Below are 18,984 nucleotides of genomic sequence, written 5' to 3'. Positions count from 1 at the left end.
ATGATCTGGTCAGTAGCTCATAATGGGCCATTACTCATTGGTGATCTTGTCATCTATTTGTTCTCTTCACTTGAGACAATTTGGTGAGTGGGAGAGAGAGAGAGGAAAAGGAAAGAGAAAACTTGCATTTACATAGCACCCTTCACTAGCTTGGGACACTCAAAAGCCCTTCACAGAGGTGCATTCACTGTTCTGTAGCAGCACAGCAAGATCCCACAAACAGCGATGCGATAAATGACTAGCCAATCCACTTTGAAGATGTTAAATGAGAGATAAGTGTTGGCAAGTACAAATAGTGCCATGGGTTGACAGGACTTCCAAAATACATTACTGAGGAACTACCTTGTTGTTAGAAGGAATGCACTCAGCCTACATTATATTTGCAAGTCACTGAAGTGGTCCTTGAAAGGAGGAACAAACCAGTGGATTTTTTCTAGCTGTTGGCTGCTAGCCACTTAATCTCCCAACCCCATACATGCTGATGAGCTTCTTCAGTTTTCATCTGTGTCCCACAGTCACAACTTCAGGAGAGTTTTCTAAAAGATACAGCACAGGGTGGAAGTTGTGGCTTTAGACTAGTGTTAAACATGATTTGGACTTGGCCGACTTTGTCTCCTATGACAAAGCATCACTCCAAGATGCTTACAGGCTAACATGTATGTATTTTAAATTTGCCAGATGCTGACTTGAGAAAGCATACAACTGGCTGAGCACTTTCAAGTAGCTAACCGTTAATCTGCTGGAGTTGGACAACTAGCTTGACTCAGACTGGCCTCAAATTGCATGCTCAGTCGCTATCAGTGGAATCACTGTGTACACTTACCCATTTCTGCCCCCAGTCAGAATGGCCTGTAGATCTAACCTGACATTTCTCATGCTACGATAAAGATTTGTAGTACAGGGGTGAGGGGGAGGCCAAGAGGGGAGAGGGAGACTGTTGATTTGTACCCACTTTGCCTTCTAATTAACTTGCAAGCTAGTGAATTGCTTTGTTTTTTCTATAGCTTGCTAAAGCTGGAAAGTAGCTCACACAAGGGTAGTTTTCTGAGAGATTTGTCTGTTAGATGCTTACAGAAAATTATGGTGAGGAAGACTTGGCCCATATTAATTCATCCATCCAGAGAGATCCTAACATCCCCCTTTCACTGTAGCAACAAATTGTTTCCGAAAAGGGTTTTTACCTCCATTACTCTATCTGAAGGTTTATTCCATGTGTTGATCACTCATTAGATAATTATAAAACAAAGTAATTAATTGCAATCACAGAATAATAATATTGAAGCTGTAGGTTTGGCCTGTGCTGTCTTCCAAGAGCAGCAGAGGAGCAACACAAATCCTGCTCAGTGGCATGCATACCATGTCCAGTTATGTTGGTTTAACTTTGCAATGAAAGATGGATGCTATACATTGTATACTGTTGTGTGATCTGTGTACAAGTTACATTGTATCTCTGACGATCCAGTAACTCAGGAATTGAAGCATTTCATGATTATGTTAACAGGCGGCCAGTGTTAAAAACAAAAATAAAAACAGAAAATGCTGGAAATATGTTAGTGTTTCAGGTCAATGGCCTTTCATCAGAATTGAACTCTGTTAAAGCATTTAGCAGGCTTGCCTCCATTGGCCAGCCTTCTGTCATGGAACCATAAACAGAAACCAGCACTGACGTCAAAGACATGTACATGTTGCTATGACACTGACATTTACCAGACAATTTGGAAAATAGCCCAGATATTCCATATCTACAAAAACATAAACCTAACCTATGCAAATACCAGTCAGTTATCAGCCTATTGTCCTCCTCCCAATCATCGGTAAAATATGAGAAGAATTCATCAAAGGCGTCATGAAGCAGCACCCGCACCCAGATGGGTTCTCCCATAATCACTGGGCTCCAGAATTTGTCACAGTCTTTATAGAAACATGGATAGAGGAGCAGAATGCTAGAGGAATGCTGAGACTAATTTCCCTTGATGTTACTGCAGTATTTGAACGTATATGGCACCAAGGTTCCCTACCAAAACAACAATAATAATTTGCATTTATATAGCACATTTGATGTAGTAAACTATCCCAAGGCGCTTCGGAGGATCATTATTTTCAGACAAAATTTGACACCAAACCACATTAGGAGATATTAGGACAGGTGGCCAAAAGCTTGATCAAAGAGGTAAATTTTCAGGAGCATCTCAAAGGACGAGAAAGAGAGATGGACAGATGGAGGGGGGGGGGGAATTCCAGAGTTTAGGACCGAGACTGAAGGCACGGCTGCCAATGGTGCATTGAAGAAAATTGGGGGTGTGCAAGAGGCCGGAATTGGAGAAGCACAGATATTGGAGAGTTGTAAGAGATTACAGAGATAGAGATGGGGAGGTCATGGATTTGAAAACTAAGATTTTTATCTTGAGGTGATGCCGGACCAGGAGGCATTGTAGATCAGTGAGCACAGGGGTGATAGGTGAACAGGACTTAGTGCAAGTTAGGATACAGATAACAAAGCTCAGTTCAAGCTTATGGAAGGTGCAGCGTGGGAAGCCAGACATGAGAGCTTTGGAATAGTTGAGTCTAGAGGTAACAAAGGTAAGCTAAGGCAGAAGGTAGAAGCAGACGATGTTATGGAGGTGAAAGTAAGCTGTTTTGGATAGGGAGGATATGTGGTTGAAGCTAATCTCTGCCTCATAAGCGGCCACAGTTGTGAACAATCTGGTTCAAGTCTCAGGCAGTGACCAGGGAGAGGGATGGAGTTGGTAGCTAGGGGACTGAAGACAATGGCTTTGGTCTTCCCAATATTTAATTGGAGGAAGACTCTTAGAAATATAGACAATAGGAGCAGGACTAGGCCATTTGGCCCTTCGAGCCTGCTCCGCCATTCATTATAGTCGTGGCTGATCATCCAACTCAGTAACCTGTTCCTGCTTTCATCCCATACCCTTTGATCCCTTTAGACCCAAGAGCTATATCTAACTCCTTCTTGAAAACATACAATGTTTTGGCCTCAGCTGCTTTCTGTGATAGTGAATTCCACAGGCTCACCACTCTCTGGGTGAAGAAATTTCTCCTCATCTCAGTCCTGAAAGGTTTATCCCGTATCGTTAGACTATGACTCCTGGTTCTGGACTCCCCCACCATCGGGAACATCCTTCCTGCATCTACCCTGTCAAGTCTTGTTAGAATTTTATAGGTTTCTATGAGATCCCCTCTCTTGTAGAGATGATGTCAATGATACACAGGATAGTGGCCATTGCAACCCAGGTCACTGTTACAGGAGTTCCTCAGGGAAATTCCTTGATGCATCCCTTTTCAACTGCAACAGCAATGACTTTCCATCTGTCATAAGACTGATGGCTGACTTCCAGAATGTTGAGCTCCATTCATAACTCCTGTTTCATAACGATGCAGCTCATGCAAGCCCACAGTAGGACGCACCAGTCACTGGACTCTGTATCCAACCACCTCCTATCACATTGATTGCTGTACATGCCATTTACAGGATACACGACCGCAATTAACCAAACTTATTTCAATAGCACCTTCCAGCTCTGTGACCTCAACCACTAAGTGGAATGAGCAGCAACATCATGGAAACCTTCAAATTTCCCCTCCAAGTCGCAAATCATTCTGACTTGGATGTATATTGCTATTCCTTCACCATCACTGGGTCAAAATCCTGGAATTCCCTTCGAAATATCATTGGAGGAGCACCATCGGCACAATAACTACAGCCATTCAAGAAGACCTGTCACTACCTCAGTGGAAGTAGGGTTGGGCTTTGCGAATGGCATACATATCCAGCGATCAGATATCTTTTTTTTAAAAAGGAATCATCTCAATGAGGAGCGAGCCTTAGTCAGGAGGATTGGAGCAAAAAAAAGCATTGTAAATGGGATTCACACTTGCCTTTCAAAATTAAGTGACAAGGGAAGAAAATCTGTGGTGAGTCCTAAAAATTGGAGGATTTTTCACAAGATGACACATTGCAAGAAATTACTTGCTTTAAGTATGATATCTCTGTACCAGTAAAGGAAATTTCATAGAAGAGCACAATTGGTGTTGCTAACCAAAAAGCTAGGTGAGTTGGATGAGCCCTAGTCTGCAATCCGTAATGCTCCAATATATGATTGCTAAACAATACTGCGTTATTGAGTGATGTGGCTAAGTTTGCTTTGTTTTGGACAAAAGTAGGATTTTCAGAGTAATGGTGAGGTTGGAATGATCAAGTAAAGTAAAATGATCTACTCCCATCCAAGCAATCTAAATGAATCATATTAGCAGAGGGACGAGTGATGAGTTAAAATCTTTTATTAGTGAACTATATGAGCATCACCTGAAACAGAGCATTGAATGTGGGCTGCAAGATCTTAGTCAAAATTCTCGAGAAGTTAGGTACCATCACCCCTAAAGTAATTGATCCAAAGCAAGTCAGTTTTATTGTAAAGCAATTCTCATGAAATCACATTAGAATCCAGTAGTTCCAGGGTTAGGGTACCATGTAGCTAATGTATCTCTTGATGTAAACGAAAAGCCTTCAACTAAGTCAAATGGACCCATCCATTCTGTAGAAATTTGATCTGGTCACTCTTATCAATTAATCGCTGTATTGAGCCCTTTTTGGCAGTATTATCATAGTGTCTGCATGCCAGGGGTGCATTCTGATCCTTATTTGTCCTTTACACTTGGATCAGCTGTTCCAGTAGGTGAAACTCATGTAGACATCAAAGTTACCACAAAAATACAAAATCTGCTCTTTTTTTAAGTTGGATGATATACTTCCCTTTTATGGGAGTGCACTAACATTATCTGTGCACTTCATGCCTTGGTGAAGACCTCAAGAGTGTCAAATTATGAGGTAGTTTGTGGGGAACTGCTTTTTGTCTCTAAATATTTATTGCTACAACGGTGTGAAACTATACAGAAGACTGTAGGTACTTGAAGTTACATTTATCTCGAGTTGGACCTGTTGATGAGTTCCTCATTGATAGGGTTACAGCTAATGCTTAAGACTTCTTTCTCCATTACGTAAATGGGAAAGGTGAATTCTGTCCACATGTTGTAAAACTGTACAGAAATGGTATGTTTGTATCAAAAAAAGTGACAGTGAATGTTTCAATTAGTGGTTCTCATACTGACTAAAAATACATAAGAAACTTAAAATCTTGTTGGCTTTTGATGATCTGTGTCCGTTTGTGTAGTTGTACTGACACGTGTACTTCAGCTCTTTTGAAATCTCACTTTTTTCCCCCTGCTACTTCAGTTTTTGACTGATGAACATAAGACGCATCGAAGTTTTGCGGTTTGATTTTCAACTTCTGATTTTTTTTTCAGTCGTTTCCAATATCTCTCAAAAGAATTGAGGCGTCTTCCAAAGCACAGCTTTTATACCTGGCTTTCCTGTCATGACTAGGGGCAGATGTTTTTTTAAAAAAATGAAATGTGCAATGAGAAAAGCACAATTAGCAGATCTAAGCCTGCTCCTTCACAAACAATTTAGAGCTTACCCATCTGTCGTTCTCCTGAGGGAATGTTCTGCATAAATATTCCCTGATCACCTACGGTAATCAAGTAAATTTCAAGATTTTATCCAATTGTACATCCCTACTGCAGAACACTAACGTACTGCCTTCCAATCAATATTCCTCCTGCTCCACAACACAGGAATTAATATTCATGGAGCATTTGGTCATCTCACAATGTACCTATGCCTGAAATCACCAATCTCAATCTGATATTTAATTCTTTTTTAAATTACTTAATTGACTCCTGTTCAGCTGTTTTTGATGCAGTCTGTTCATCAATGGGGAAACTCCCCAATGGCTGGTTTGATATAATACATTATTACTGTATTACAGATGGTAAGAGGTGTAGGTGGCATCCGTTTTTCACCTCCCAACTGGCCCCAGATAGCGTTTTGTTAAAAAAAAAATGGTGTCTTAGTCCCTGAGTGTTTTAAGGGTCAAATAAATAGACAACTGACAAGTTTTCTCATAAGTTTTAAAAAAAGGAAGGTTAAATTTTTATTTAACCCACAAAACCTGAATTGTTTGCATCCTTCACCACACTCACATTCATACACACATGCGCAAGAACAGACAGACAGAAGGGCAGGATGCAATTAAAGTCCAAAGTGATGTAAGAGTTTGTGGTTCTTAGAAACCTGTTGTATCTTCTCAGGAGGTGCAGGCTTAGACGTTTGTAGTTGTGAACTTGCTGAGGTGTTTGTAGATTTCTGGTGGTTAAAACTTCAGACCAGAGGCAGTGGTCACTTTTAAAGTTCTCTGCAGCAGCAAGTGGAAGTATCAGCAGCAGGGCTTCTTCCCTAGCTGGACTGGTCTCACAGCCTTTTGCTAGAACTGGCTTTCTGGGATCTTTTCTTGATCTCCCTCTCTCTCCAGAGAGCTACCTTTAAGGTAAAAAGCCATCAGATTTGAGTCTCTGTCAGGTGACACAGGGTCCTCTCACCTGGTGTGACCACACAATGGTCCAGAATATGGAAACGATTGCTATCTGTTGGTTTTGCGATGGGTGCCATTCTGTTACAATGGTGCTACTTCACACCTATTCAGCTTGGTTTGGGCTATGAAATCAGTCAGTCTTACAGAACCTTTGTTAATTCATTCCTGTAGATGGGAGTCATTAACATGAAACGGGCTCCTTTCAATTTTAATAGGTTCTCCCAGACCTAATTCAAACGCAGTTAATGAGTTTCATTTTTGCAGGCAGGCTTGTTAATTGACAGTACAGGAGGGGTCACATGACCTCTACTCCATTTTGTCTGGGGTACAAAAGTGCCCATTTTCTTATAGTTCAGCTTAACAATTGACTTTTTATTGTCGCAATTCTTCCAGTTCGTTGTTTATTTCATCACGGCTCCATCCGAGCATAACACCTTCCCACAAAAGGGAAAAAATTAAATTCCTTGGTATTCCTTTTTTTATTACTTTCCTTCTTTCTGAAAAGCAAGATATAGTTTAGTACACATTTGTGCACATCCATCCCATGTTTTCCTCAGGCTTTCAGGAATTCTATATAATCTTTTTGGTCATACGTTATTTTATATTCTCGACAAGGCATCTGCTATAATCGTGTTCTTCCCAACTATGTGTACAATTTTCAGGTTGAATGGCTGGAGAAGTAATCTCCATCAAAATGGTCTGGCATTTTTAACTTTGAATTTTTCCAGGAATGTTAGGGAGGTGTGGTGGTTTTGGATTTGAATTTCTTGGTGTCTCTTATTGGCATAAACCTCAAAATGTGAAGCGCTAGTAGAAGACCTAATGCTTCCTTTTCTATTGTGGAATATTTTCTTTGTTTGTTAAATTCTAGGCCTGAATCATCATTTTGGAGTAAAATTGCTTCCACTCTGACATCACGGTTTCAAAAGCCATCTTAAAGGGCTTGTTGAAATTTGGGACTGCCAGTACTGGGTCACTTGTTAAAATTGCCTTCAATTTTTCGAAAGCTAGCTGGCTGCGCTCTGACCACACCACTGTTACACTTTTCTTCAAGTCAAAGGTGCAGCTAGGGTGCTGAAATTTGGAACAAATTTTCAGTAACACCCACTCATTCCCAGGAATCACATTATTTCCCTCTTTGTTTTAGGAATGGGGAAATCTACCAGGGCTTGCACTTTTGCTGCCCTTGGCAACACCCGACCTTGGCCTACAGTGTGGCTTAAATAGGTTACCTTAGTCTTGGCAAATTTGCTCTTTGCTAAATTGGCCACTAGGTGAGCTTTCTGTAAACCCTTAAAGAGCTCCCTTAAATGGTTCAAGTGGCCTTCCCAGGTATCATTGTACACTAACAGGTCATTCAGGTAAACGACATAGTTGTTTAAACCACCTACCACCTGGTTCATTGGTCTTTGGAAAGTTGCTGGGGCATTCTTTAAACCAAATGGCATTATTTTACATTGAAAAAGGCCATCTGGGTGACAAATGCTCAAATATCTTTTGCTTGCTGGTCATGGGGACTTGTCAGTATCCTTTCAGTGAATCGATTTTACTAATGTAGATGGAGTTTCCTACTCTGTTGATGCAGTCCTCAATATGGGGAATTGGATAGGAATCGAGTCTTGTTACTGCATTGACTTTGTGATAGTCAGTGCAAAGTCTGGTTGATCTGTCGGGTTTGGGTCTACTAGTACAATAGAGGAGCTCCAGCTGCTTTATATATTTTTTTGGAGATACAGCACTGAAACAGGCCCTTCGGGCCACCGAGTCTGTGCCAACCATCAACCACCCATTTATTAATCCTATATTAATCCCATTACCCTCTCACATTCCCACCTTCCCCTACCACCTACCTATACAAGGGGCAATTTATAATGGCCAATTTACCTATCAACCTGCAAGTCTTTGGCTGTGGGAGGAAACCAGAGCACACGGCGAAAACCCACGCGGTCACAGGGAGAACTTGCAAACTCTGCACAGGCAGTATCCGGAATCGAACCCGGGTTGCTGGAGCTGTGAGGCTGCAGTGCTAGCCACTGTGCCGCCCTGCTTTGGTTGGTTTCAGTTAAATTGTTGTCCAGCATGTATTGGACTTCCTTGTGAACCTGAGTCAATTTATCAGGGCTCAGTCTGTATGGATTCTGTTTTATAGATGGGGTCTCTCCCACATCTACAATGTGTATTGTTGAGGATATGCACCAGGTTGGTCCCTGCAAATTTCCTCAAACTCCCTTAGCAATGTTGCTAGGTCCTGCCTCTGCTGGTCAGAGAGATAGTTCAATATGGTGTCGGGTCTCCTTAATATTTCTGTATTTTCCAATTTTACGGTGCGGGGTGGGGGGATGGTGGGGGCAAGGGGTTCAATTTGAAAAATTTTTGAGTTCCCTTCCTCGTCTAATTCATCTTCATTGGGGCTGTCTTCCTCTACTCCTCTTACTGCCCGACGTACTTACTCGTCTATCTGGTTTCCGGCTGTGGTATTGTTTTTGCATATTGATGTGGCACAGTCTTGCTTTTTCTTCCGATCTGGGGTATTAATCAACTAATTCACATCATTCGTCTTTTCCCCTACTGTATGGGCCACTAAATCTGGTTTTTAGTGGTTTGCCTTGCAATGGTAGCAGTACCAAAACCTGGTCCACGGTTTAAATTCTAGGGCTGCAGCCTTTTTGTCTGCTTGCATTTTCATGTTTTGTTGAGCTGCTTTCAGGTGTTCTTTTGCAACAGCACAGGCTTTAAAAAGTCTCTCTGAAAAGTTGATACATAGTTTAGTAATGAGGTTTCCTCCCTTTGATCCAGAAGTTTTGCCTTAATCAATTTCAGGTGCCTCTCACCTCCTGCCCAGAAAACAATTCAAATGGGCTTAAACCTGTGCATTCATTTGGTGAATATTTGGTAGCAAACATCAAAAAAGCTACTTCTTTATCCCAATCATGGGGGGTAATCACAGCAATATGCCCTGATCATGTTTTTCAGGGTTTGGTATCCTTCCAGAACCCCTTGGGACTGGGGGTGATGTGCTGAAGATTTCAGCTGGTCAATGCCAAGGCTGCGTATTACTTCTTGGAACATTTGGGACATGAAATTAGCTCCTTGATCAGATTGAATTTCTTTGGGCAGGCCATATCGTGTGAAAAACTGACCCTCGACTACAGCTTTGGCAGTAATTTTCCTTAAGGGTACGGCTTCTGGGAATTGGGTGGCCATATCCATGATGGTTAGGAGGTATTGGTAACCTGTCCTACTTTTAGGTAGTGGTCCCACGCAATCGACCAGAACTCTGGTGAAGGGTTCCTCAAGGGATTAGTGGAGCAGGTTTGATTGTGGGCTGTGCTTTCCCAACAACCTGACAGGTACGGCAGGTCTTGCAAAATTTAACCACATCATTGTGGATTTGAGGCCAATAAAAATTGTCAGCTTATCCGGCACAGTGGGCAGCACAGTGGCGCAGTGGTTAGCACCACAGCCTCACAGCTCCAGCAACCCGGGTTCGATTCCGGGTACTGCCTGTGCAGAGTTTGCAAGAGCTCCCTGTGACCGCATGGGTTTCCGCCGGGTGCTCCGGTTTCGTCCCACAGCCAAAGACTTGCAGGTTGATAGGTAAATTGGCCGTTGTAAATTGCCCCTAGTGTAGGTAGGTGGTAGGGGAAGGAGGGGATGTGGTAGGAATATGAGATTAATGTAGGATTAGTATAAATGGGTGGTTGATGGTCGGCACAGACTCGGTGGGCCGAAGGGCCTGTTTCAGTGCTGTATCTCCAAATAAATAAAAATTTAAAAAAATCCAGGCCTTGGTCTTTCTGATACCCCAAAATCCCCCTACCATATATTGGACCACTGTTCACTCCTCCTCTGCAGGTCGCTACAGAGATCACCATTTCCTCATTATTCATTTTTACAGTAATCACATTCAGGCATTTTTTCTGCCTCTGCCTCAGAACAAGAAATCTGCGCTATTCTTTTTAATTGAGGGTCTGTCTGCTGGGCTTCAATTAAAGAGGATTTACTATATATTTCCCTCTCTTCCCCTAAATCTCCAAAAAATGTTTCAGCCAGCCAGACCTCAGGGTCATCTGGCTGAATTACTGGCTCAGCCTGCTCTGTTGGAACTTGCTTATCCATTGGCCTAGTTACCACACAGTCGGGGACTATTCCAGGGACTTCTTCCTGTATTTGTTCTGTCTCCTTGGCCTCATTTGGCTGGTCTAAGACCACTGGGTCTGCTACCACTTTATCTCCAGCCAAATCATTACCTAGCCGCAAATCTATTCCGGCCACATGCAGACAATGAGAAATCCCTACTGTAACTGGTCCAAATACTAGGTCACACTGCAGGTGAACCCGATACCAAGGGCACTCATTTATCCTTCTTTAATACCTCTTGCCAGAACCTTCGTCTTGAGCAAGCTCTCTGGTGGAAAGGGAATACTTTCACCCACCGTTAAGTGTGGTCCCTGTATCTTGGAGCAGGACAATGGATTTGGCTGCCACATTAGAGGCACTTTAAAACAAAATCCTGATAATCTTCAGGAATTTTTTCTGTTTCTGCCACATCTAGGGCAGTATTCTTTAAGGGGTCCATTACTGTGGTTAGGGTCACAGGCGTCTCTGCCTTGCATGCTTGGGCATACTTTTCTAGGCTAGTCCTGTGAACTCCTATAAAATTTACTATCTTCCCCTTAAAATACCAGCAGTCAGCTATCCCTTTCCTGTTTTACTGCAATGGGAACACACAGGTCTGTAGAAAACATTCCTGCCCTCTGCACCTTCTTTCCTTACTGGTGGAGGGCTTCTTGCTTTTGGTTCCCTTTTTACTAGCACCCCATCTTTCATCATTATCCTATTTTTATTCATCCCAGACGTCTGGAGATTACTATGAATGCGTGTTCCCTGAAAAAAGGATTTCTGAGTAAACTCATAGTCATCTGCTATCATAGCAGCTACAAGGGTCCCTTGTAATTCTTTGCTCCTCAATATGAGCATTTATGCTAAGGGGGATGCTATTTTTAAATTCTTCTAATAAAATCAGTTCTCTCAAATTTTCATATGCGAGGTCTAACTTGAGAGATTGTATCCAGCGATCAAAAGCCACGTGTTTAACTCTTCTAAATTCAATCAAGGTTTGGGCAGGTCTTTTCCTAGCATTTCGAAACTTGCCGATAGGCTTCAGGGGCTAACTTATATGCATTTAAGATTGCAGTTTTAGTGTGTTCATAATCGGAAAAGCTTTCTTCTGATAACATGCAATGAGCTTCATGGGCTCGACCCACCAATTCGCCTTGTAAGAGGAGGGTCCAGTGTTCCTCTGGTCATCTTAGTCTGGTAGCTATTTTTTCAAAGGAGAAAAATTAAGTTTTGCCACAATTCGTGAGTGTCTCAAAACATCAAAGTTTTGCTCCAAATTGGGCAAAATGTTTGAGTGGCTGGTGGTATTCTCACCTTATGTTTGCAGCCTGTCACAGAATTTTTACAGGACAGAAGGAGGCCATTCCGCCCATCATGTCTGTGCTGGCTCTCTGAAGGAGCAATTCACCTAGTACCATTCCCCCGCACTCCAACTTTTTTGCCACTGCCTCTCTTTCCTCTTTCCTTTTGCAATTGCATCTCCTCTCTTTCAATTGAAACTCCCTTTCCTTTTTTTTCTTTTGAAGCTCCCTTTCCCCCTTCAGCTTTTGAAACTGCAATTCTCTTACCTTTTTTTCCCTTCTGTAATTCCAATTTTACGTAGGGCTACCTTTCTTGCTTCTTATTCTGAGGTAAGATTAAAATGGCTAACTAGCTTTTTAAGTAGTTCAGGTTTCTTTGTTTTTTTGCTTCAGATTGACTCCCACCTGAGCAGCTAGGGTTTTTAAATCTTCAGTATTTAATTGATTTAATGTATCGTGGGATATATTTCCCTGTTCCACAAACCTTTTAGCATTAAATCTGGCCATATCTTTTTTATTTCTTTCACTGTGAAGAAGAAAAGAATGATGCGAGAAAACCAGTTTGTTCAATTTTCTAGTTTTAGAGACCAATTATCTCCCATTTCCAAATCTCTCATTTAATCTGATATTTCAAAAGTCCCAGCTCAGAGCTCCCAATTTATAACAAAGAGGTGGTAAGTGGTGTGGGTGGCTTCCACTTTTCACCTCCCAACTGATGGCAGATAGTGTTTTGTTAAAAAATGGTCTTTTAGTCCATGTGTGTTTTAAGGGTCAAATAAATAGACAAAGGACAAGTTTTCTCATAGTTTTAAAAAAAGGAAGGTTAAATTTGTATTTAAACTGCAAAACCCGAATTGTTTGCGACCTTCACAGACACATGCATACACAAAAATAGATGGATAGAGAAAAAGAGTAGGATGCAATTAAAGTCCAAAGTGATGTAAGAGGTCGTGGTACCAAAATGGATAACCTCACCCTTATCCATGCTAAACTCCATCTGCCAAATTTTGGCCCATTCACCAAACTTATCCATATCCATTTGTAAATTTCTTATTCCTTTATTGCAACTTACTATCCCACCTATTTTAGTGTCATCTGCAAATTTGGCTATAGTACCTTCCATCCCTGCATCCAAGTCATTAATATAGATTGTAAATAGTTGGGGCCCGAGGACCAAACCCTGTGGCACCCCACTATTTACATCTTGCCAACCAGAAAAAGACCCATTTATCCCGACTCTCTTTTCTGTGGGTTAGCCAGTCCTCTAACCAAGCTAATAAATTGCCCCTAACCCCATGTGATCTTACCTTATGTATTAACCTTTTGTGCGGCACCCTATCAAATGCCTTCCGGAAATCCACATATACTACCTCTTCAGAAACCCCAGTATCCACTTTACTTGTTACATCTTCGACGAACTCTAGCAAATTAGTTAAACACGATTTACTTTTCATAAAGCCATGCTGACTCTGATGGATTGCGTTTTGACTTTCTAAACGTCCTGTTATTACTTCCTTAATAATGGATTCTAACAATTTCCCAACGACAGATGTTAAATTTAGTTCATAGGTCTATAGTTTCCTACTTTCTGCCTCCCTCCCTTTTTGAATAAGGGCATTATATTAGCTTTTTTCCAACCCACTGGAACTTTTCCTGCATCCAGGGAATTTTGGAATATTATAGCCAATGGATCCACTATGTCTGCTGCCACTTCCTTTAAGACCCTAGGAAGTAGGCCATCAGACCCTGGGAACCTGTTTGCCTTCAATCCCAATAGTTTGCTCAGTATAGATCAAACCAAAGACCTGCCATATCTGTTGTGAATGGTGGTGGACAATTAACCAACTGATGAGAGGAGGAGGCTCCATAAAGATCCCCGTCCAGAATGATGGTGGTGCCCAGCATGTCAGTGCAAAATACGCTGAAGCGTTTGCAGTCATCTTTAGCCAGAAGTGCCGAGGATGATCCATTCTGGCCTCCTCCTGAGGTCCCCAGCATCACAGATGCCAGTCTTCAGCCAATTCAATTCACTCCACTTGATATCAAGAATTGGCTAAGTGCACTGGCCACAGCAAAGGTTATGGGCCCCAACAATTTCTCGACTGTAGTGCTGAAGACTTGTGCTCCAGAACTAGCCATGCCTCTAGCCAAGCTGTTTCCATATAGCTACAACACTGACAAAGTAGAAAACTGTCCAGATATGTCCTTTTCCTCAAGAAGCAGGACAAATCCAATCCGGCCAATTACCACCCCATCAGTCTACTCTTAAATCATCAGCAAAGTGATGGAAGGTGTCATTGACAGTGCTATCAAGTAGCACTTAATCAACAGTAACCTCCTTACTGATGTTCAGTGTGCATTCCACCAGGACCATTGGCCCCAGACCTCACTACAGCCTTGACCCAAACATCAACAAATGAGCTGAATTCCAGAAGTGAGGTGAGAGGGCCCGCATGCAGCAAGACTTTGACCTGAGAAGTAGCAAGTAGCATTCATGCCACACAAGTGTCAGGCAGTGACTGTCTCCAACAAGGGAGAATCTAATCATCTGCCCTTGACATTCAGCAGCATTATCATCACTGAATCCCCCACATCAACATCCTGGAGGTTACCCAGAAACTGAACTGGACCAGCCACATAAGTACTGCAGCTACAAGAGAGGTCAGAGGCTAGGAATTCTGTGGCGAGTAACTCATCTCCTGACTCCCTAAAGCCTTTCCACCATCTACAAGGCACAAGTCGGGAGTGTGATGGAATACTCCCCACTTCCCTGGATGAGTACAGCTCCAACAACACTCAAGAAGTTTGACACCATCCAAGTCAAAGCAGCCTGCTTGATAGGCGCCCCATCCACCATCTTAAGCATTCACTCCCATCACCACCAGCACACAGTGGCAGCAATGTGTACAATCTACAAGATGCACTGCAGCAACTCGCCAAGGCTCCTATGACAGCACCATCCAAACCCATGAATTCAAGTACTGAGAAGAACAAGGGCAGCAGACACGTAGGAACACCACCACCTGCAAGTTCCCCTCCAAGCCACACACCATCTTGACTTGGAAATATGTCCATTCCTTCATTGTCACTGGGCCAAACTCACGGAACTCACTCCCTAACAGCACTGAGTGTACCTCCTACACCACAAGGACTGCAACGGTTTAAGAAAGTGGCTCACCACCACCTTCTTAATGGCATTTAGGGATGGGCAATTAATGCTGGCTTTGCCAGCAATGTCCACATCCCGTGAACAAATTTTTAAAAATGTGGTTAGCCACCTCAGTGCCATAGCTGCAACCCAGAGGCAAGGTTCTCTGACAGATGGTTCAACTCCTGACCCCTAAAAGTCTCTCCACCATTGACAAAGCTCAAGTCAGCTGTATGATAGGATATTCGCCACTCTCTTGGATGGGTGCAGCTGTAACACTGAAGAATCTCAACCTGCTTGATTGACACCCCGGCACTGAACTCCATATCCATTTCCTCTCACTCGTGCACTGTGCTTTAGTATATACTGTCTACAGGTTGCACTGCAGCAACTTACCAAGCTTATTTCATGCAGCTCCACCCAGCCCTTTTGACCTCTACCGCCAAAATGTTCAAGACCAGAAATGTCATGCAAACGTCGTCACCTGCAAGTTCCTCTCCAAGTCATACCATCTTGATTTGGACATATATTGCCATGCCTTCATCATTGCTGGATCAATTTCTGGAATTCCTTATCCAACACTATTGTCAGCACCATCACCGTAAGAACTGAAGCAGTTGAAGGTGAAAGCCTAGCACCGCCACCTTTGGTCATCGAGGGATGGCCAAATAACAGTGTTAACTATGTCCTGAATAAATAAAAGCAAGTGAATAAAAAATATTCACTTCTCTGTGAGAGGATCGAGAGTGTTTCTTCAAACCTTTAGCCTTGTTTTTAAACTTGTTAATTTTAAACTTGTGCCCTTTAGTTTTATACTTATATAAGAACATAAGAAATAGGAGCACGAGTAGGCCGGTGGAGCTTAATTGAATTTATTAATTACATTTTATTAATAAAAATCTGGAATTGAAACCTAGTCTCAGTAATGGTGCCATCATTGATTGTCGTAAAAACCCATCAGGTTCACTAATGTCCTTTCGGAAAGGAAATCTGCCATCCTTACCTGGTCTGGCCGACGTGTGACTCCAAGACCCACGGCAATGTGGGTGACTCTTAACTGCCCTCAGAAATGGGCTAACAAGCCACTCAGTTCAAGCACAGTCAGGGATGGGCAACGAATGCTGGCTTGCCAGTGACATCCACATCCCATGAAAGAATAAAAAAAGTCAAAGTAATACAAATCCTTCTACAACCTCAAAACAGTCAGAAGATTAACACTACATTTAACCTTGTATTCAAACATTTACATTTTTTTTATTTAGCACCAAAGGAAGGTAAAACACAGGTATCAGAGGATTGTGCCAACTTTGCAGAACTGAAGAAACAGCAACTGGAGATATGGGAGCAGTTAGACGTGATACTTCAATGTGTGAGAGAGCTGAAAGGGGAAGTAGTAGAGCTTCGGGAGTGTCTGAATGGGATGACAGATCAGATTGTCGGAGACGTCAGGTAATTTTTCTTTTCCATTTGTCCCTTGGTTATACAATGTTGACATACATTCATATTATATAGTTTATGTGTACATTGTGACGACGGATATGTTTAACTGAATGACTTGCATTGTCGATGACCTTGGAAACTGATACTAAGTGTTACAACCTCAGTGAGACGGGTAAAGTTAAAATACGAGATATGAACCCCCAGACCAGTTTAAAGAATTACACAACAAGATTTCACACTTCTAAGACTTTTATTATAGCAACTAAACTAAAAGAAATTCCCATTAACTAAATAGTACTTTGGAAGTAGCTGATGCCCCAAATTACAAAGAACGGTATTCTCTTTGTTATTAAAATACATGAAAACCTCACACCACACTTGTACGTTACACAGTTCTCTTTGGCGAAATTTTTCTGGTTAAAAGCCCCAAACTCCTCCCAATTGCAATGGGTTGGATCTCCCAAACCTTTTCAAAATCAGTGTCCCCTTCTCTCACTTCTCTGAGCACTTCCAACATGGATCTCCATGAATAAGGCGATTCCTGGTGATCCTGTTGGGCTTTTACTTCTCGGCAAACCTCAACTTTCAAAACAAGTTCAGGTCTTTGCAGCCTTTCACTGTATCAGTATTCTCTGAGAGCAGATGTTCCCTCTCCCCTGAGGCTGCCACCATTGGGTGGTTTCTTACAGCCTGCTGTGAGGCTGCCGCTACTGGTTTCAGATGAGCCACCTGCGCCTTTCATTGTTTCCAGGTGTTAATAGCTGCCTGGGATGTTTGCATCCTCAGAATCACTGATTCCTTGCTTATGATCCAAATGTCTGCGAGGGTGAAACCCATTTTTCTTCAGGTGTTATACCCCTGCGGTTTCTGATTTTCAAAAACAGTTGTTGATCTGTGCTCTCTGTTGTCCCGGTAACCAAGATATGTGTTGTCCGAAAGCAGAGTGGATGTGAGTTCACCTGACTTCTCAGACTCCAGCTTAAACTTTTTAAAACATAATCATGTTACAAAGCCCAGAGTTCATAACACTAAGCAGCCATGAGGGCACTGTGTAAAGATAAATAACTTTAGTTATCATAATGAGAACAAAACTTTCTTGAGTTTCTTTCCAGGCACTTCCAGGTTAGTTATGGTACATGAAAAATGCAATTTGTTACATTGTCCTTTTGGTGTTCCTAAAACATACAAACATAGAAAAGTACAAGAGTGTGACTTTTCAATTTTTCCTATTGATGGCTTTTCTAAGTAATTGATGCCAAATTTTATAGCATTTTCATGGCATTCACCTCCCAGGAATTTCTATCAAAGTAGAGGAAGCTTTTTTCCAATCTTAGTTTAAATCTTGGGATGAAGGCGGGTGGGAGTGTTATTGTAGTAGACTACTACCTAATCCATTTATACATTAAACCATTCCAAAATATTAATTTTTTTTTTCCCTTTTAAAAATATTTTTGTTTTAAATCTGGATTATTACTCAGTGGGTAAATACACCATCTTGTCTAGTACTAAGTCAAACAGACCAGAACATTTTTTGAGGAGACAACTAATGTAGTAGATAAGGGAGTGTCTGTGGATGTTGTTTTCTATGGATTTCCAGAAGGCATTCAATAAGGTTCCACATAAGAGACTGTGAACAAAAATAAGAGCTCATGGAATTAGAGGCAATCTATTGACATGGATAGGAGATAGAAGACTGAGAGTAGGGATAATGGATATGGATTTAAATTTGCAGGGATCTGTCTGTACTGGATCTCAACTTTTCAATATGTTTATAAATGGCATATATTCAAGACGCCGAGTTAGGTGACACAGTAAATATTGTAGATGGGAGCAGAAAGTTGCAAAGGGACATTGATAGATTGACAAAACTGTGGTAGATGGAGTTCAATGTAACGAAATGTGAGAGCAACTGCTTTACAACTAAGAAAGATAGATCAAGGTATTTTCTAGATAGGTGAGAAACTCTGAACTGTGGATGGGAAGAGAGATTTAGCAGTGTAAGTATAGAAATCACTAAAAATAAATGGACAGCTACAAAAATAATTAAAATTACTGCAGATGCTGGAAATCTGAAATAAAAACAAAAAGTGTTGGAAAATACTCAGCAGGTCTGGCAGCATCTGTGGAGAGAGAAGCAGAGTTAACGTTTCAGGTCAGTGACCTTTCATCAGAACTGGCAAAGGTTAGAAATATAATAGGTTTTAAGCAAATAAAGAGCTAGGTAATTTCCTGGGAGAGAAAAAAACAAGGCCAATTTAGGTATTAAAAAAAAAATCTGGAAAATTTCTTTCATATCTCTGAAGGCAATCAAGGAAGCAACAAGGGACCCCAGTATCACATCTACCATGCAACTCATCTTCCAGAACTCAAAACAAAAACTCTCTGTTCTTCACTATGTCAGATTCCATCTTTGACTGTGCTGCAAGGATATAGTTGGGCTATTAGTTGCCTTCAAGGTTGTGAGTGGACCAGGACTAGAAGAGTTTCTGATAATTTAAGCTGGGCCTCTTGTGGTTGTGCAGGG

General features: G+C 41.7%; 1 protein-coding gene across 5 annotated transcripts in view; it reads left to right on the top strand.

Annotated features, from left to right (window-relative positions):
* Positions 1-18,984, top strand: part of LOC137373966 (regulator of microtubule dynamics protein 3-like) — a 338,872-nt gene that overhangs the window by 1,561 nt on the left and 318,327 nt on the right. For all 5 annotated transcript variants that reach the window (XM_068039654.1, XM_068039652.1, XM_068039653.1 and 2 more), the window contains exon 2: positions 16,283-16,469. In XM_068039654.1, coding sequence (XP_067895755.1) covers positions 16,283-16,469 — 187 coding nt within the window. The remainder of the gene's footprint in view (positions 1-16,282; positions 16,470-18,984) is intronic.

This window comes from Heterodontus francisci, chromosome 9 (genome assembly GCF_036365525.1).
Source record: "Heterodontus francisci isolate sHetFra1 chromosome 9, sHetFra1.hap1, whole genome shotgun sequence".
Taxonomy (NCBI): domain Eukaryota; kingdom Metazoa; phylum Chordata; class Chondrichthyes; order Heterodontiformes; family Heterodontidae; genus Heterodontus; species Heterodontus francisci.
This window is presented reverse-complemented; position numbering and strand designations above follow the sequence as displayed.